This window comes from Simochromis diagramma, unplaced genomic scaffold (assembly GCF_900408965.1).
Source record: "Simochromis diagramma unplaced genomic scaffold, fSimDia1.1 OVJJ01000746.1, whole genome shotgun sequence".
Lineage (NCBI taxonomy): Eukaryota > Metazoa > Chordata > Actinopteri > Cichliformes > Cichlidae > Simochromis > Simochromis diagramma.
The window spans coordinates 205409-225786 of NW_024386757.1; the positions used below are offsets into that span (position 1 = coordinate 205409).

At 42.6% G+C, this 20378-nt stretch overlaps 1 protein-coding gene across 2 annotated transcripts in view; it reads right to left on the reverse strand.

Moving 5' to 3' along the window:
• The window catches only part of LOC120730229 (gamma-aminobutyric acid receptor subunit rho-2-like), a 28141-nt gene continuing 7763 nt past the window's right edge, over window positions 1-20378 (reverse strand). The window contains exons 1-8 of one of the 2 annotated variants that reach the window (XM_040026485.1): window positions 14502-14740; window positions 12840-14445; window positions 8462-8685; window positions 8296-8378; window positions 7019-7159; window positions 1297-1449; window positions 914-1122; window positions 1-827 (exon numbers count right to left, since the gene is read on the reverse strand). In XM_040026485.1, coding sequence (XP_039882419.1) covers window positions 513-827; window positions 914-1122; window positions 1297-1449; window positions 7019-7159; window positions 8296-8378; window positions 8462-8685; window positions 12840-12956 — 1242 coding nt within the window. In that variant the 5' untranslated portion in view covers window positions 12957-14445; window positions 14502-14740 and the 3' untranslated portion in view covers window positions 1-512. Of the gene's footprint in view, window positions 828-913; window positions 1123-1296; window positions 1450-7018; window positions 7160-8295; window positions 8379-8461; window positions 8686-12839; window positions 14446-14501; window positions 14741-20378 lie in introns of those variants that run through there. The other variant, XM_040026475.1, reaches the window with a different exon arrangement.

The window sequence follows — 20378 nt, forward strand, 5'->3', positions numbered from 1 at the left end:
CCGAGTTAACTATAAAAAATAACAATAAAAACCGATAAAAGCCCTGAAGACCATAAATTTCACACCCGAGCCTCAACTCTTGCGGCCCGGTACCAAACGGCTCACGGCACCGGACCGTGGCTCGGGGGCTGGGGACCGCTGTATTAGAGTGAATGTGCAACCAGCCCCATGAGTTTTCTCTCAGCGTGACTTGGACATAGACATATAGACATAGACATATTAGCTTGTGAGGCAGGAACAGGTCTTTTGCTGCCATGATGCCAGGTCTTTCTTGGAAATGAGTTTTGAATCTCAGTGAGATTTTTACCTGGATAAATAAAGGATTCATTAATAAAAATTAAAAAATAAGCTATATCGAATGTCCAACAATGAAATGGGTAGATGTAGTATTCACTCCCAGATGTCTTTGATAGGCCATCCTGGCAAACTTGAACAGGTAAACCTCAGGCTTACGTCCAACAGAACGGTTTCACAGTAATTTTCTTTCACTACTACAATTTGAGCTAAAATTCTCAACAGTACACACACCAGTAGATCAGGTTGAAGAGGATATATGAGCCTGGGAAAATCATACGAGAATATGTGTCAATGGCGTGGGTGTTCTGAATGATCCGGAAGCCACGGATGCCCTTCTTCTTGGTGCCAGTGGACTCGTTGTCCAAAGACAGATGCACTACCATCTGTTCCTGTTTATCTGATATGTCCTCGGCAACCATCGAGGCTCTTGTGTATCCCGCCAGACTGTTGGCATCTTCCTCACTGTATGTCCCATCAAGCATCATGGTCTTGGTATGGGGCATGCCACATGTGCAAGGGAGTGTCTGGGACTAGGTGAAATAGACAAAAGGAATCATAATTAAAAAGGTTTGATCACTAGTTTGAGATGTGTGAGTTTTGAAAAAGGTGCCTGTACCTGTTCCTTAACCTTTTCTCTGAGTTTGCGGTCTTTCCCATCCCTCAAAGTTGTCAGGTAGTTTACGGCAGCGTATTCTAGCACAGACAGGAAGACGAAGACAAAACTGACCCAGAGGTAAATGTCCACAGCTTTGATGTAGGAGACCCTGGGCATGGAAGCATTCACTCCAGTAATGATGGTGGACATGGTGAGCACCGTAGTTATACCTGAAGAGCATACAAGGTCTTGTTAGCGCAGCAGTCAATGAACTACAACAGAAGGTCATTTTAATGGCCAAAAAGAGCTAACTGATTTCCATTTTCACATTTTCACATCTGATGTCCTTAGGAAACATATTCAGTTTTAGCAGGCAACAGTTACAATGATGCAGATCCTCTTACCTAATGAGACTCTGGCAGGGACAGCCCTGCGGTCAATCCAGAAGGACACCCAGGACAGCATCACCATTAGAGTAGCAGGGAAGTAGGTCTGCAGTAGAAAAAAGAAGATGTGACGCCGCAGCGTGAAGTTGATGTACAGACGGTTGTACCAACCTGGAGATAGAATAAGTGAGGAATAAGTAAAACACAATATACTTTTCGCTTTATGTGTTAGAGGTAAAACAGAAAAAAACAAGGTAAAAATGACAGAACATGAGGAAATTAACAATCAATTAACAATTAAAAGCTCTTGAAAGCTATTTGCTCTTTCCTTAGGTTGGAATGGAAGAAATTGCTTCTTCTCATGTGCTTTATAAACATAACAAGTTGAAAAGAGGAGTTTCTGTAATTAATTGATTGATTGCAGTGTTGTGTGGTGGCGTTTACATAAAGGCAAGCAGAGATGATTATTAGCAACTTTATCACAGTCCATCTTCTCTGCATCATACATGTTAGGCAAGGTGGTTATTTAGAAGTAGAATGGGACTCAGAGCCTTCAGTTTTCAGGCTCCTCTTCTATGGAACCAGCTTCCAGTTTGGATTCAGGAGACAGACACTATCTCTACTTTTAAGATTAGGCTTCAAACTTTCCTTTTTGCGAAAGCATATAGTTAGGGCTGGACCAGGTGACCCTGAATCCTCCCTTAGTTATGCTGCAATAGGTGTAGGCTGCTGGGGGATTCCCATGATGCACTGAGTATGCAAGAATATGCAAGATGGCGCGGCCACGTCCAGACGCCTTCCTGACCGCTCCGCTCCGACTATCCACTTTTCTTGTTTTTTACTTATTTTTTGCTCTGGTTTACATCCCAAAATCCTCTAGTCTTATAGTATACGACAGCGGATCACTTGTAAACATCGGTGCCAAGGTTGCACATCTAATCTTGGACACTTTTAAACCTGACCCTTCCTGGCCGCCAGAGATTCTACGCGGCGCGGAGAACAACAAAGGACGGGCCGCTCATCCGAGGCGCAGAACAAAGAAGCGCCGGGGAAAACGCGCTGGTATTAGGAACAGACTGAGACAGCAGGCGCATCGCGCACCACTGCCCAGTATCCTACTGTACAATCCATGGAGAACAAGCTCGACGACCTAAGAGCAAGGGTCACCTTCCAACGTGACATGAGGGACTGCAACATTCAGTGCTTCACGGAGACATGGCTGTCCCCCACCGTGCCGGACCAGGCCGTAACTCTGTCGGATTCATTCTTTGTGCTCCGCGCGGACAGAACGGCAGAGTCAAACAAAACCAAAGGTGGAGGAGTGTGTTTCATGGTAAACAGAAAGTGGTGTGATGCCAGGAGCATTTCTACTCTCTCCAGCGGCTGCTCGCCACATCTGGAGTTCCTGAGCATTAAGTGCCGCCCTTTCTATCTGCCCCGTGAGTTCACCTCAGTCATCGCCACGGCGGTCGACATCCCACCCCAAGCGGACACAGGTATGGCTTTGTCCGAATTACATGATGTGCTGAGCTCGCTTCAAAACAAGGACCCGGGCGCAGCCCTCATTGTAGCAGGAGACTTTAACAAAGCGAACCTCAGACAAGTCATGCCAAACTTTTACCAGCATGTCTCGTGTCCAACGAGAGGGGATCGGATTTTGGATCACTGCTACACGCCATACAAGCAGGGCTACAAAGCTGTCTCACACCCGGCTTTTGGGAAGTCTGACCACAACGCCATCTTCCTCATTCCCCAGTATAAACAAAGCATACGGAGGGAAGACGTGACCACGAAGGAAGTAAAACGGTGGACTGCCCAATCAGAAGCTACGCTACAGGACGCACTCAACGACGTAGACTGGGACATGTTCAGAGCATGCGCAGTCGACATCAACGAGTTTACGGAAGTAGCAGTATGCTTCGTCAATATGCTAGCGGAGGAGATTATCCCCACTGCGAGAGTCACCACATTCCCAAACCAGAAACCGTGGATGGACAGATCGATCCGCACTGCAGTAAACGCCAGGACCGCCTCCTACAACGCAGGTCTCGCCACTGGCGATATGAGCGCCTACAAAGCGGCCTCATACGGCGTGCGGCGCGCGGTGAGAGATGCCAAACGCAGGTACCGGGAACGTGTGGAGTCCCGCTTCCACCAGGGCAACACACGGAGTATGTGGCACGGACTACGCACCATTACAGACTACAAAGCCAGGGACACTGTGCCGATCAACGCCGACTCTGCATTCACCAACGAGCTGAATCGGTTCTACGCCCGTTTCGAGGTTAGCCAGGCGGCTAATGCTATCTACCGCCTGACTACCGAGGACAGTGACGTCATCAGCGAGAGACCGGTGACCAGCATCGCGGAGCATGACGTCCGAGCGGCACTGAGGAGAGTGAACACAAGGAAAGCGGCGGGGCCAGACGGCATCACCGGCCGTCTGCTGCGCTGCTGTGCTGACCAGCTAGCAGGTGTGTTCACTTACATCTTCAACGAGTCCCTGGCGAAGTCTGTGGTCCCCACATGCTTCAAAAGATCCACCATCATCCCTGTGCCCAAGAACAGCAAACCCTCATCCCTGAACGATTACCGGCCAGTTGCACTGACCTCGGTAGTAATGAAGGTGTTTGAGAGGCTGCTGAAGAACATCATCTCCTCCTCCATCCCAGACACCACAGATCCACTGCAGTTCGCCTACAGATCCAACAGATCCACAGAGGATGCCATCGCCCACGTCCTACACACCACTCTCAGCCACGTGGACAAGAAACAGGGTAACTATGTGCGAATGCTGTTTGTTGATTACAGTTCAGCATTTAACACAATAGTGCCCTGCAGACTGTTCACAAAGCTGAGGGATCTGGGACTTAACAGCCGTCTGTGTGCATGGGTGTTGGACTTCCTCACTGGCAGAACTCAGGTGGTGAGGGTGGGCAGGTGCTTCTCCAACAGCATCACCATCAACACAGGAGCACCTCAGGGATGTGTCCTCTCGCCACTGCTCTACTCCCTCTACACTTCAGACTGTGTGGCCACCCATGGCTCCAACACCATTGTGAAGTTTGCTGACGACACAGTGGTGTTGGGTGCCATCTCCAACAACGATGAGGCGGCCTACATGGATGAAGTGAAGAATCTGGCATCGTGGTGCCAGGACAACCACCTCCAGCTGAACGTCAGCAAGACCAAGGAGCTGGTGGTGGACTTCAGAAGGGGTCAGCAAAGAGACTACAAGCCCATCATCATCAATGGAGCTCCAGTGGAGAGGGTGCAGTCCTTCAAGTATCTTGGTGTCCACATCTTCTCAGACCTGACATGGTCTGCCCACATTCAGGTCCAGACCAAAAAGGCTAGGCAGCGCCTGTATCACCTACGACAACTGAGGAAGTTCAGGGTCTCTCCAAAGATCCTCAGGATTTTCTATACAGGCGCTGTGGAGAGCATCTCACACAGAACATGACATCGTGGTTCGGGAACAGCTGTGTGAAGGACCAAAAAGCTCTCCAGAGAGTGATCCGTACAGCAGAACGCTGCTGCAGGATTGCTCTCCCCCCGCTTCAGGACACCTACACCAGGAGATGCCGGACTAGAGCAGCGCAGATACTGAAGGACCCGTCCCATCCTGGCAACAAACTGTTCCAACTTCTGCAATCTGGTAGAAGGTTCCGCATCTTCCGGGCAAGGACAGAGAGACTCAAGAGGAGCTTCTATCCCCAAGCCATCCGGGCCCTAAACACACACACCCGCCCTCTCACATCATCTATAATTGACTGAGTCAGGACTCTTCCAGACACTAAACCAAGGCACAATGTACATTTCAATTCCTTTAATTTTAAATATGTTTATATTGTCTATCCTGTAAAATAGTCAGATATCTATTCATATTAATGTACAGAATTCACCTGCTTGCTGCTACTACTGCACATTCACCCAGTGTATATACTATATGTGTATATATATATATATATATATATATATGTTCTTCCTCTACGCCCCCCCCCAATTTGTGCACATGTCGAGGAGCGTGTCAGGTTACATTTCACTGTGTGTTATACTTGTATAACTATGCATGTGACAAATAATAAAGAACCTAGAACCTAGAACCTAGTATTTCTTCTTCAGTCACCTTTCACTATGTGTTAATAGGCCTCTAGGCATTGAATCATGCTTGTTATTAGTCTCTGGCTCTCTTCCACAGCATGTCTTTTTTCCTGTCTTCCTTCCCTCTCCAGAACTAGTGCAGCAGATGGCCCCGCCCCTCCCTGAGCCTGGTTCTGCTGGAGGTTTCTTCCTGTTAAAAGGGAGTTTTTCCTTCCCACTGTCACCAAAGTGCTTGCTCATAGGGAGTCATATGATTGTTGGGTTTTTCTCTATATGTATTATTGAAGGGTCTACCTTACAATGCAAAGCGCCTTGAGGCGACTGTTATTGTGATTTGGTGCTGTATAAATGAAATTGAATTGAATTGATTTGAATGAAGGTGGTTAGCAACTGCAAACTTATCTGTTCTGCTGCTAAATCACTGAATCTTATTTACTTGCTAATGCTAGCTGAGTTTCCATAACACATTGAAATTGATCTAAGAGCAGCAAAAGTCTTAAGTTCCTTGAGGCAACTGTTGTTGGGATTTTGGACTATAGAAATAAAACTTAATTGAACTAAAAGCTGAGCTAATGGCAGCTTGCCTCGCGTGCTCCTCTCTCATCAGTTTACACTCAAAGACCAGAGATTTATCCACAATGCACATGTGCAAACCACCAGAATAAAGCTGCTGGCCTCTCAGCCTAGCCAGCTCCAGTCATTGTTACTGGGAGATGGACATGCCCTAAGAGACAGAGACACACTTTGCTACGAGATGAAATATGCACAGCTTCCAGCTGCAATATCTGACTGTGGCCACAAGATGGCAGTAATGTAAGGGCCAGATGTACATATCAATTGATAGACTAGGACTTTTTGACAGAACTGTCTGAGATGAAAATTGCTCTACTTTGGTAAGTTTTAACATATAAATTTGTATTTTTAGGTTTGACAAGGCAAATGCACTTGTACTAATGTACTGATGGATAGCCACTCTAATCTGTTTGCCACATGGGCACACAGCCTACCTGTGGGAACCAGAAATCTGGCTGGGTTTTAAGGGATCTACTTATTACTTACCTATGTATTTTACTCAGAGACATCCAAATTAATTTATAACTTTGTTATGTTTGCATTGTGTTGCACTGTTTATTTATCTTTCTGTTGATATTCTGGCTCTTCATTAAATGAAACTACCATAAAAATAAGATATTTTTTTTATTTCTTTGTAAGTCTTCAAACTGACAAATTTAGCAAGGAATCAAAGAGTTTTTTTCCCTCCACTCTATGAACATGTTTTGGGATTTTTTTTTTTTAACTTGCCCCACTGAGGTTCAGCTCAGTCAGCAGGATGACTTCTGACTGTAATAACTGGATCTGGCTGAGCCATCAGCAGACATCAGAGGAAATATGTAAACCTCTCCCAACTTAGTTTGGCTTAGTTTACTGATTAAACATGAAATTAACTCTAGAATCTCTCCCAGATAATCATAATGTTGATGCTAAAACAGGACTTTCATATATGGTAGTTTACAACAACTTCAGATTATTTCCCCTAAATCTTTGGTTTTTGTGGAGCAGTTGTAATAGTGACCAATCTAGTATTACACAAAATATGTATGTGTAAGTGAAATCTGGGTTTGTTTTCCTTCTCAACCTGTGCTGCTGTAGAAAGCCAGCCTGGAGGTAGTGTGAAACTTCTGAATCAGGAACTGAGACAGAGAAATCCTGTCATCTGTGCTCAGGGACTCATCGCCACTTTTCCAATAAAGCATCAGGTCCTCATCTGTGTAAGCATCTGCAGGACAGAAAGTAGGAATGGAAACAGCAGTCATCTGAATGAACATAGCTGGACCTGGATAAGCAAACAGAGCAAATTCATAAATTCAATAAAAGCTTGTATTCTGCTGATGGCTGAGTTTCAAATAAGAACTAAACTAATACTAATACTAATAATCAATTCATAATTTAGTAACCAAAGCCCCTTTTTGTTGTAGGTTTGCTCATTTACACAAAAATAAACAGTCTCTAATTTTTATGGTTGTCTTTTTAATGAAGAAAGACAGAATATCAACCAAAAAGCTGGCAAGACCAAAGAGCTGTCAAAGGATATGAAGAACAAGGCTGTAGATCTGCATGATGTTATAGAGGGCTACAAGACCATCAGCAAGAAACTTGGTGCGAAGGTGACACTTGTTGATGCAATTATTCGAAAATGGAAGAGTGGAGCTCAATGCAAGATTTTACTTTATGGGGTGAAGACGATTATGACAAAGGTGGTGGATCGGCCTAAAACTACACGGGAGGAGTCTGTTAACGATCTGAAGGCAGTTGGGATCACAGTCAGCAAGAATACCATTAGTATAATACACTACACTGTAATGGACTGAAATTTTACAGCACCTAAAAGGTCTCCCCGCTCAAGAAGGCATCTGTGTAGACCCGCCTTAATTTGGCCATGAACATCTAAACGATTCAGAGAAGGCGGGGGAGAAAGCGCTGTGGTCAGATAAAACCAAAATCGAGTTCTTTGGTATCAGCCGTGTTTGCAAAGAGAAATGCTGGGAATGACCCAAAGTCTCCTCCCCACAGTTAAACACAGATGTGGAAACATCATGTTGCGTGACTTTTTTCTGCTAAGGTAGATGACGACTTCACTGCATTGACACCGCAAATCTTGGATGACACCGTCCTTCTAGCATGACAGTCACCTAAACCACACCACAAGGCAACAAAGGAGTGGCTAAAGAAGAAGCAAATTAACATCATGGAGGTGCCTAGCCAGTCTCCACTTTTGGTTTGGATTTTTGGTTGACATTCTCAAACTGTTAATTTCTTTGTGAGTGAACTTAGAGATTTAGCAGGGGATAAAATTATTATTTCCCCCACTGCATAGCAGCACAAGAAGGAGTCTCATGGTCTAAGAATACTTACAACTCTCCAGCTCCAGTGTACATGTCTGTGAGTCCAGAGGGAAACGACTAAAATCCATGTTGCAAGCTGCAGTAACTGTTACTCTGTGGAATTAAAGCAGAATATAAACCTTAGTAACTCTAGACAGGTGGCCCTTTCTTGCAAGGCATTTGTTTCCTGTCTTCACCTCAGACTGTACAGAACATGACCATCTGGGAAGACCCTTAACATGATGTTGTCAGTAGTGGTGTCGTGGATGAAGGACCTCTTGGAATGGACAAAGAACACATCAGGTACCCATATTTTCTTCACCAGGCGACCATCAAAGGTCATGCTTTTGTTTGTAGCGCTTGGGAATGCCAGCCTTTCATCTTTCCAGTAGTGCCTCAGGTACAGAGTCATGGTGAAGTCCTGAGATAATGGGAGAAAGAAGACAGCATCGGGATGAAAGGGTCTTGCTATCCCTAATTTATTTAATTTTTCCTGGGATTACATCACTGCAGCCAGTGGCTGCTGGATTATTGAAGTTGTTTACAGATAAATGTACAGTAAGCCAAAATGCTGAACATATGTTAACCAAGTACAGTCCACAGGCTTCATTTGGTCCTAGAATACCCTCGTTTTTTTCCTCCTTCATCCTCTACGTTGCTCTGCAGGCAGGAATGGTTATGCCCGTGCATGCCCCCCTCCACACCACAGATAATCTTTTGTCCTGTTCTCATAGTATTACAATTATATAACAACGGATTTATAATGACTAATGACTGTAGCAACATGTACTCTTGGCACCAAGTGAACAAGTACCTTTGATGTTGCATAAGACCAGTTTAAGGGCATGTCTGAGACTTTCACATGATTAATAACTTATGTCTACTAATCAGAGATGATTCCACCTTTAAAGATCTAAAGTATGTATTCTTGCATATTTCAAGTTAATGGTTTTAATAACCCATATACTGGTATACTGGGTCATGTAAAATTTTGCTTCATGGTTTTTTTTTTATATATCTCTGTCAAAAGCAAAACTGCTTTGTAAGAATAAATTGAATTTTCTGTCTTTTATTTATTAAAAATTGGATTTAACAGAAACAAAATAGCACATTTTCTCATGTCACTGAATACTGTGCTGAGGGTTTTTGTTGCTACAGTCTGGTATAATTTAGTGTCTAATGCTACCTAATAACAGTGAGTGTTAGACAGCAACTGCTGGAGTATTACAGAGCATGTTTTCTGTCTTTATGGCTGTCATTAAAGCACACTGAATGGCTTGCATTAAGCAATGAAAAGTAAACTCTGGCCAGAAATATACAGTATATTATGTTGTCTAACAGTGGGTTCAGTGATATACATGAAACACGACAGACAGTGACTACATCCATCCATTCATGTTCTTCCACTCATCCAGGCTGGGTTGCAAGGACACCCAGACCTCCCTCTCCCCAGTCACCTCCTCCCGCTCATCTCCCGCTCACAGAGGCATTCCCAGGCTAGCTGAGAAATTGAATTCCTTCAGCATGTCCTGGGTCTGTCCCGTGCCCTTATTCTAGTAGGACATGCCCAAAACACCTCACCCAGGTAGTACCCAGGTATGATCACAGCTGAGGGATCAGAGTGCAGACTGACTGGTAAATCTTTGTTATTATGCTCTTTATCACAGCGGACCAATGCAGCATCTGCATCACAGTAGCCATAGTCCCAATCCATCTGTTATTCTCCCACTTCCTTCTTCCCTGACTCATGAATAAGACTCTGAGATACTTAAACTCCACTTGGGGCAGTAACTTGTCCCTGGCCCAGAGACTAAAATGACTCCGTTTGTTAAAATTGTGAAGTGACACACAAGCGCGGTCAGTTTTAGTTCAAAATGACATGCCAAGAGCCGCATTATTTAGCATAAGGTCACAAACAATGAAATTTACCACCAGGACAAGTTTTACTGCTGCTGGTATTGTTTTGGTTGGAGGTCATCTCTAAGTTAAATGAGAAATTTTTAAATCAGGAAGTTTGGTAATCCATTTTCTTTTATAACATCTTCATCTGACATTCCAAATAAATTGGAGAAATGTCTAACTCTTCAAAGCATGCACTCTTAAACCTTTGCAATGCCTCTTCCACACAGCAGTAACTGCTGCAATATCAAGCTCAAAAATTAAGACGTGCCTTTTTAGCATTGAAAACTGGCACAATTAGCAGTGAGTAACTAATTTGCAGAAATGCTTGTGCAATATGGTCAGTTTAAAAAAATCCAGTTTCCATTTCTTACACACAGTTGTCCATGTTCTCTTTGCAAATACCAACAATACTTTCTGCACAGCAGTTTAAACTCACACACCTCCAAAGATACAGCTGAAATTAATCCTGACAAACAGTTTTTGCCTTGTGTACTTCAGACTGTTTTCAGTGTGTAGGACAGATTTGGGCTGGTTGGCACGTTGTTTATTACCGCCACACTAGAAGGCACTGTGAAACTTTGTTGATATCACATATTTAACCATTACGAGCTGTCCATTTTACAGCGATCATTTTGTAAAACAAAAATAGACCGAGTTGAGGAGGTATTCAGAGTAATTTCATGTGTTGTTGTGTGTGTTTTCAGTTTTTGTTATTAAGAGCTTTGGCAGTATTAGACACTTAATAATAAGGTAAAGCCATGGTTAGGATCAGTTTGGTCCTATATATATAATATTGAATTGAACTACAGAACACTGACCTGTTACTACCAAAAAACATCTACCGAGAAGAAGTGAATTAAACCATTTCATATGTGCAAGTTGGCACATAAACAATTGTCAGTTTGTCGGCACTAATCAAGAAAAACTACTGGAAAGCTCCACCATTAAGGCCTCTGATATTTAATATGACTTTGCACCAACAAAAAGTCCATAAGTGTGTATACAACATTGCAGTGGCACAGAAAGTCACAATCTCAAAGCCCTGGAATAAAACCAGTCAAGCCGAGGCAGACTGGTTTAGTTGCTTCCTCAAACACTGCCCTACTCTTGCCATTTGATCACCACAGACCACAAGCTTGGCACGCACTACAAGTTTCAACAGGGAGAATGCTGGCATGTTCTTTGACAACCAGGAGCAGATCATGTTGAAATACAGATTTGAATTGAATAACTTGTGGAACGAAGCAGAAGGTGGGGAGGGGGGGCATCATATCCTTTATTCCCTCCAAATTGCTCACGTAAACTCAATCCCATGGACGGGTCAAAATATGGATCTTTTAAAAAGTATGTCAACTCTGCCCGTGATGCCTGGATGCTGCCAAATGTTATTCTAAGGATTGTGGCCATTTCCTTCCCAATAGCTGCACCCCCTACCAACATCCAGTATCGTTCAGGGTAAGTGGCATCTACCCAATAAATAGAGATATCTTCAGGAATTTGAGTTTGCCCAACGTTTGTCTTCCAACCTTATCTGCGTTACAGGAGTACCTGGCTCCTCCCACCTCCACTGAACAGAACAGCTTGGTTTGTGTTGAGCCTTATATCAGTAGCTGGCCCAAGGAAGAATGGCTTTGATGTGTCAATGTGTGTGCCAAAGCTGGGCTCTCAGATGATATCAGAAAAAAAATCACAATTTTTACTGATATCTCATTGATAACTCTGGGGACAACCAACCCCAAAGCAAGGTTGGTTGTCACAAAGTGTTAGTGTCACCTAATTAATTTTTATTACAATTAATTACAAAAATTTAAAACATACCCATTTTGAGCCAGTACCTTAAGCCTAATGAAGGAGTAGTTATTGAAGGATGTTTTACTGATCAGCAGTTTATGTAAGAGTAAAAATGCCAGCCCTGTTCTACCTACACTTAGCATATTTTAGCCATGGTCTCTCATAAATTAGACTTGGACAATGCTATATTTATTAAGCACTGGCAGATAAAATCTACCCCAATTCCAAGGCTTGACACACAAGTCATGTTAAGCTTGGGTGCTCACAGATAATGACCCTCTGTTTAAAGTCCACATTGTAACACGGGACGTTGATGAGACGGGACAGTTTGGTTTGTGTCCTGGGAAATTTGTGTTATGTTGTGTGATTAGTTTCATTTTTAGGCACTAAGAACTGCTTAGCAAGATTATGGCATGGTTGAAAATTTGCCCCTGGCTGCACATGATACTTATGCTGTGTGTCTAATTGAGGTACCAAGTGGACTGTTGGGATTATTGCCATAACCTGTTGTGTTTCACACTTCCTTCATTGCAGTAATGAAACCACTTATTTATATAGCTCCAGACATCTGGACATTACTACAGCAGTCTCCTACCAGCTCTGGAAATTTTGATGTCCAAGTCACTGGCAGTGTTTTGTGTTTGTGCCACAAATTTAGGTGACGAGATGCTGGGTGCACTACAAGAACCAGCAGTTTCCATAATCACTATTCCAGTATTCTAAATGAATGGGGTCACATGTCTGATAACACAGTCAATTTTGCATATCTCTTAAACTTCAGTGTCAATTAAACATTCAGCCTTACAGGTACTTTATCCAAATAGTTGTTAAGCTACATTTTGTGTAATGCAAATTTACATTTAATGCATTTAAAATACTTACCATGTCTACCTCTGATATGCTGTCCAAACTCTCCACCTGAACGTCCACCCCAACAGGGACAGCTGGACCTTCAGATATAAACAAACAAATCTGAAGTGGTGCCAAAAGTACATACATTCTGTACTTAAGTAGAAGTGCAGATACTAGTGTTAAAAATACTCCAGTAAAAAGTTGAAGTACTATTTCAACTTCTTTACTCAAGTATGAAAAACTATCGGCTCTGAAATGTACTCAGAGTAAGAAAGTAAAGTAGCTCCTTGAAGAACATTTTTACCACCTATTTTTATGCACAACTAACTGAATCCTGTGCTATATTAATGCCATGATAAAATAACATTAGTATATAAGAATACCAACTTTATTTCAGTCTAAATTTTAATTCTAATACAGGTCCTCAGCTTGAATCAGTTAAGTGGAACAAAATAAAAACATAGCTCTGTTTTCTGTTGCCTGCATTGTAGTGGCTGATTTTGCCTATAAACAGGAAAATGAGCAGGGAAGAGGTTAAAGCAGATTTGTTAAAATCAGTTCAATAAGAACATGTAATTAAAAGAATGAATTGATTTATTGATGAACAGAAGTTAGACAGATGTATTTAGTGGTTAGACTCCGATGGCTCGTCTTGGCAGAACGGAACCCCAGCTGTGAAAGGGACAGGGATGTTCAGTGCTCTTTGAGGATTTACACAACTGAACTGAACAAGATATGAGCAGATGTTTCATGAGGTGTCCTGGCTGATTTCCATCCTCTACACGGACAGTACACTGTTTATGCTTTATATTATACACTCTACAGCTGGTAAGGTTGAATAATAGAACAGCAGAACAGCATGAGAGAGGTGTGGAGTGGCATGAAGACTGTGGTGGGGCATAGCCTGCGGTGTCATGCAGGGAAGGTGGACGTACCTGCACGGCATCCGCAATCACTTAAATATGGTACTGGGCCCTGCAGTACTGTTGTTGTTGTCAGTGTGTGTGGCTGGCAGCGAAAGAGAGCTGCAGCCAACTGTGTGTATACAGCAACCAGCAAATAAATGATGCTGCAAAGCATGAAGGTGCACCCGGGTCTGCTGTGGGTTTGTTACAAAGACAATCACTGGATTCAAGCCATCCAACAGCAGGGGAGCTGGGGGTGGTGAGGACAGAGCCAACGAGTTGAATGTGCTTTTCAACAGATTCAACACTGCAGTGAATGCTCAGCCCCCTACTGACTTACCTGTAGCCACACCACTCTCTCTCCCTCCCTCTCAACACTGCACCGTTGCCTCCTGTAAGAGTCCTGACACCCCTCCCCCACCTATCACACTAACGACCAGGTTCAGAGGCAAATGAGGAGACTCCACTCAGGCAAGTTTGCTGGACCAGACGGGGTGAGTCCTCATGTCCTCAAGGCTTTGTCGAGTCTTTCATAAACTGTTCATGTTGAGTCTGAGTCTGCAGAGGGTCCCAGTGCTGTGGAAGATGTCATGCCTCGTCCCTGTACCAAAGACGCCACGTTCCAGTGGCCCCAGGATTACAGGCCTGTGGCACTGACTTCCCACATCATGAAGACCTTGGAAAGACTCATCCTTGACCAGCGACCTATAGTCAGACCACATCAGGATCCCCTTCACTTCAGAGGAGCTGAGGACACCATCATCTACCTACTCAGTCGTGTCTACACCCATCTGGACCAGCCAGCGAGCACTGTGAGGGTCATGTTTTTCAACTTTTCCAGTGCATTCAATGCCATCAGACTAACCCTTCTGGGTGATAAGCTGACAGCGATGTAGGTGGATGTGTCTCTTGTGTCCTGGATTGTTGATTATCTAACAGGAAAACCACAATGTGTGCATCTTCAACATTGTGTTTCTGACAAACTTTTCAGCAACACAAGGGCACCACAAGGGACCATCCTCTCCCCCTTCCTCTTCACCCACTACACCACAGACTTCAGCCACTGCACAGAGACCTGCCACCTTCAGAAGTTTTCTGAAGATAGCACGAGCAGATTCATCTGCAGCTCAATGTGACAATGACCAAAGACTTGACTGCGGACTTTAGGAGGACCAGGAAACCCGTGACCCCTGTTTTAATCCAGGGGATCGATGTAGACATTGTGGAGGACTATAAATACTTCAGAGTACACATAGATAATGAACTGGACTGGGTTAAAAACACCACTGCACTCTACAGGAAGGGCCAGAGTCGTCTCTGAGGACTTTGAACATCTTTTGGACAGTGCTCAGGATTTTCTATCAGTCTGTTGTGGCCGCTGCCATCCTCTATGCTGTTGCATGCTGGAGCAGCAGGTTGAGGGTTGCAGATGCCAACAGACTCAATAAACTGACGACAAGGCCAGTAATGTTGTGGGGACGGAGCTGGACTCGGAGACGCAGATGTTGTCCAAGACAAGGACAATGTTGGACAATACCTCCGACTCGCTCCATGATGTGCTGGCCAGTCACAGGAGCATGTTCAGTGGGAGACTTAGATTACCCATAATGCACCACTCAACATCACAGGAAATCATTCCTGCATGTGAATATCTCTGTACAACTCCTCCATCTAATGCACAGTACACAGTGCAATAGTTACACACTCTTTTGCATATGTTCTACAGTAAAATAACAAATAACAACGTTTTACAGTTTAGAGTAAATGTCTGTTATATATTTAATCTCTGTAATATTCTGGATATTTATAATTGAGCTATTTGTATATATATTAGAGCTATTTCTTATATTTCTTACTGTAATATATTGTATTATTTCATTAGTTCAGTCTGTTACTGTTGTTATCTTGGAGAATCAGTAACCCACATAATTTCCTTAGGAATTATCAAAGTATTCTGATTCTGAATTTACTGAATGAATCTCAACATCATCAGTTTAACTTCAACTTAATCCCTGCTAGCCTTTATGTACCTAACTGACCATGAGCACCACAACTGCTGTGCACCAGTCCGACACACTATTCTTTACTTTGAATCTGTCACAGTACAGCAAACTAACCTGTTTATTGTGCAGTAACCTGCAAAGTATTTTCATGCAACCTTTCAATAGCACAGTCTACCTTCTCAACATGAAAAAATGCAATGACCCATTTGAAATTACCTGCCACTTTATGTTCACTCTTCTTCTATAGGACTAGCTGGTACTGCAACTGCAGTTTATGGAAACATGCAGTTGTTCTGGTATTGTGCCAAAAAATAAAATAAAATAATAACAATGATAATAAATGAATAAATAAACACTGGCCCACTTTAACCTCTGACTATGGCACATCCCTTTCACCCTTGGTGATTAATACATGAATGGGACTGTCTCCTGTGTTACTGTTTAGGCTCAAATCACTGTGATGTTTAAAGTTAAAATAACACATTAAACCAAAGGTAACAAGTCTGTTTTGAAAATGTAAGGAGTAGAAATTACAGATACTTCTTAAAAAATTAAGGGAGTAAAAGTAAAAATTACAGTACAGTTCAAATACATTACCTCCCACCTCTGTAAATAGTATATTACAACACTGGAAATAAGACAATGAGAATAAGTAGAACCTAAAGTACTTTTATTATTGTCTTTAGTCTTTATTGCCCAAGGATAGAAAATGTGCAGGCGCATGTCTGTGCACAGAGGAATAAGCACACCTAAAAAGCTATTTACAAATTAATAATAGTGAAGACATCTATTAAAAACACATTGCTTTTGAAACTTTATCCAAAAAGCTAGAACCCTGTGCATACTGTAAATAAAAAGAGGTACAAATGATTTTCTAATATTCTCTATATTCAACTGAAATAATAAAATGGAAAAAGTAACCAGATTGTCACTGACATTTGAAATCCTGCAAACAAATTTTAAATTTGTTGTTAACATATTTCAAAGATGCTAAGACAATGATTACAAGCCAGGAAACATGCTAACTTAAAAAAAAAAACTTATTAAGTTCACCTTGACCTTAATAAGTAAGTAATTAATAGTAATAGTTCATCATAATTCAAAAGACTGAACAAGGCCTATACAAAAAATTTAACCAGTAAATAATAGTATTTCTCATTGCCAAACTGCAAAAAAACTAGATTTCATCATCTATAGTACAAATATTTAGAGAATCAAGAAAAATCTGTGCATAAAGGGCAAGTTGAAATAACTGGCTAGCAGGTAGCACTGCTGTCATGGTCCAGGGTCGCTGATCCAGTGTTTTAAGTTTTTATTGTAGACTCATTCTTCTTTCTTTTGGATTTAAAAGATGACTTATGGTCAAATTTTGTAATATTTAGTTTTGAGCAATGTTCCCTCTAAGCTGCGCACATGCGCAATTGCGCACTGCTGGCACGGTCTCTGCGCACAGAAAATCTGCGTTGCGTACAAAAAAAAATCTAACCTCAATTGAAATTGAAATTAATACTTTAACAATTCAGTTTTGCAGTGTTAGTCAGTAAGTGACTGGCTGCTCCCGTATGGGATTAGAACGATGCCACCTTATCCCATAGTCCAGCCAATAATGCGATTCACATTCGTATATATGCAGTCAATCAACGTCGTTGACAGGCTATGACAGCGTCCTTATGTGCCGACACCGGTGTTTTAGCTAGCAAAGCGGCATGGCTGATGTGGAGTGAAGCAAAGTTAATGACAACGTGTACAGCCATTGGAGATGTGAGCAGGACAGATGGAGCAATTGACGGAAAAAGTGTGGACTTTATACCAGTTTTGATTTTGTGTTGATAGGCCACGTAAAACCAGAGTTATGATTAAAAAAAAATATATGCAATATTTGGTTTTCTTCCTGAATACTATCGTTGTTTATATTTACTGCGGGACGAAACGGTAAAAACGGCGTTTTATAAGGAAAACGCTCGAAAGCCTGTGAGCAAAAACAACACCTTTTTTTTTTTACATTTTCATTGTAAGTGGGCTAAAGCAGTTATTTAAAAGTAGTCTAACATAAATGTAAATGCTGTAATTTGATTATTTTAATAAACCATGTAACTTGGATGGATTAGATGGTGGCGTGACCACAGTGCACACGTCTGATGTCGCTCACAGTGGTCCAAGGGACCGCTCAGGGAGCAGTTTGTGTGTTCGCTCAGACACATGAAAAATTAGAGGGAACATTGGTTTTGAGTATATTTTGTAGTGCATCTGAGTTCTGTTTTAAGATTTTGGTTTCTTATTTTATTATGTTATATGTGTGGTATGAAGGGAGAAAGGACCCAAAACGCAGGCAGTAGATGATAATGCTGGTGATGTTTTATTTACACAGTGGTGAGATGGCAAAACAGGCAAGAGGGAAGACAAAACTAAAGACCTAAACTGGGAAAGCTAAATGACAAACCTGAGAGGTTACCAGAATGTGGGGAGAGGGGGAGAGAGGCAGAGAGGCAGAGAGGCAGAGAGGCAGAGAGGCAGAGAGGCAGAGAGGCAGAGAGGCAGAGAGGCAGAGAGGCAGAGAGGCAGAGAGGAGGGACAGGACACCGTGGACCACAGACTGACATGAAGTAACACAGACGAACCGGCAACAGGCAGGAGAACACACAGGGCTTAAATACACACACCAGTAATCAGGGGATGAGAGACAGGAGGGCAACACAGCTGGGAGAAATCAGAGCTGACGGGACAGGGGAAATGTAAACAGAACACACTCACATCAGACAGAGACCTTCACAATAAAACAGGAAACTCAGACACGGGGAACCAAACAAGACACAGATCTAAACAGACAGCTCCACAAACAGATGGGGTGACACCATAGACAGACAGAGACACAGACGCAGACTCAAAGGCAGACCGAATATAACACCAAACTCAAACAATAATCATCATCATAATAAACTAGAAAATGATAATAAACTAAAAGCGCTGGGTCACCGACCCAGGACCATGACATTATATATCTGTCGTGTCCAGTCTGTCCCAGCTTCGTCTTTTTGTTTTGTCGTCACTGTCTCCTGTGACATGTCAGTCTTGTCTCCTTTTTTATTTACCTTTCTTGTTCCCCCATAATGTCCCTGTATCTTTCTGTCTTGTCTCCATGGTCCCTGTTAAACTGTGTCCAGTTTCTATGTCATAGTCTTGGTTGCAGTGTTAGTTTTATTTTGACAGTCCCTCATCTTGTGTGCATTATATTTGGTTTTGCTTCCCCTTGTTTAATTAGTCAGATTCAATTCAGCTGTGTTTGCAGGTGTTGGCACTCTGACATAATCACCTCTTGTTTATTTAAAGCCTCGGTTTGCTTCTGTTATTTGTCACGTCCACCCTCAAGCTGTGTCTCTCGCTGTGTGCCTCCAGTTAGGTGCCTCTCGTCAGATTATTTGTTCCTGCCTTATGTTATGTTTACTTTGAAGTTCTCAGCAGTAAAGCTCCTTTTGAATTTTAAATCTTGCTTTGTGAATCCTGCATTTGGGCCCTACTCTCAACACCACACAGTGGAGCCTTGACAACAGCTTTAAGAAGAGACATAGATCTATATTGACTCAGAAACTCTTCTATAAACTATTGCTTATGAACACAGTTTGTCACTGCATCCACAAATGCAAGTTTAAACTCCAGCAGGAAAACACAAGATCTCAAAGTTGAACACTGTCCTGAAAATGTCTTCCTTTTGGCCAGACTCTGGTCTGACCTAAAGGAAGACATGTTGAAAACGATGGACACCGAATCCTGAGGGGTAAGGTCTATGGTGCACTAATGCACATTTGGTAACTTGCACATCTGTAAAGGCAACAATAAAACTGAACTATGCACAGGCAATTTTTCCATGCTTATATCAGTAAGATGATGACAAACTGGACATCCAACAACATGGCCCCATGGCAAAACAGCATGCCTGCCTACAGTTCCCACTGAAATTATTGGGTGCATTTTGAAATTAAAAAAAAGAAGAAGCCAGTGAGGGCCCCAAAGTGTTGAGCAGCTGAAATTCCATAACAGACAAGAACTTTTGGCTTTCATAACTATAGCATATTGTCTCATGAATGGGTAAGTGTCTAACTGTTTGTTTCTGATGACACAAACTAAGTGTGCTAAGATCTTCTTTGATTTCAATAGAAATGTGACATCAGATGTGATGCAGTCACTCTTATGATCTGCAAACTTGCTTTCAGTGCATTCCTTACACAATCCTAAAATAACAGGCTGGAGTATCCCGTTAAAGCCAGTAGTAATAACTGGTAATTTCACATGAAAGGTTGAGTTAGGCAGAACACAGCATTCTCATGTTTGTTCCTCTGTGTTGTTTAGCTGATGAGATGATTATATTTAAGGCCAGTCTGGGATTTAGAGGGATATGGAAGAGTATCCTAGCAGGCTCATAACAGATAGAAACAAATTCACACAGCAGTCTGTCGTTTCTGTATGAAAGTCACATTGGCTGCTGTGGTGTTGTTAATCTCTGCAGCAGTGAGAGAGTCAGCCTTACATAACTGGTTGCACAGCAAAGCTGCTACCTGGAAGAAGGGATAGTAACTCGTGCCCAGCTCCAGCTGTCAGTGTTCTCCCCTCTCTTACTCACATCATATGTCACATGTCACGTTCTGGACTCACTATAACTCCTCCTG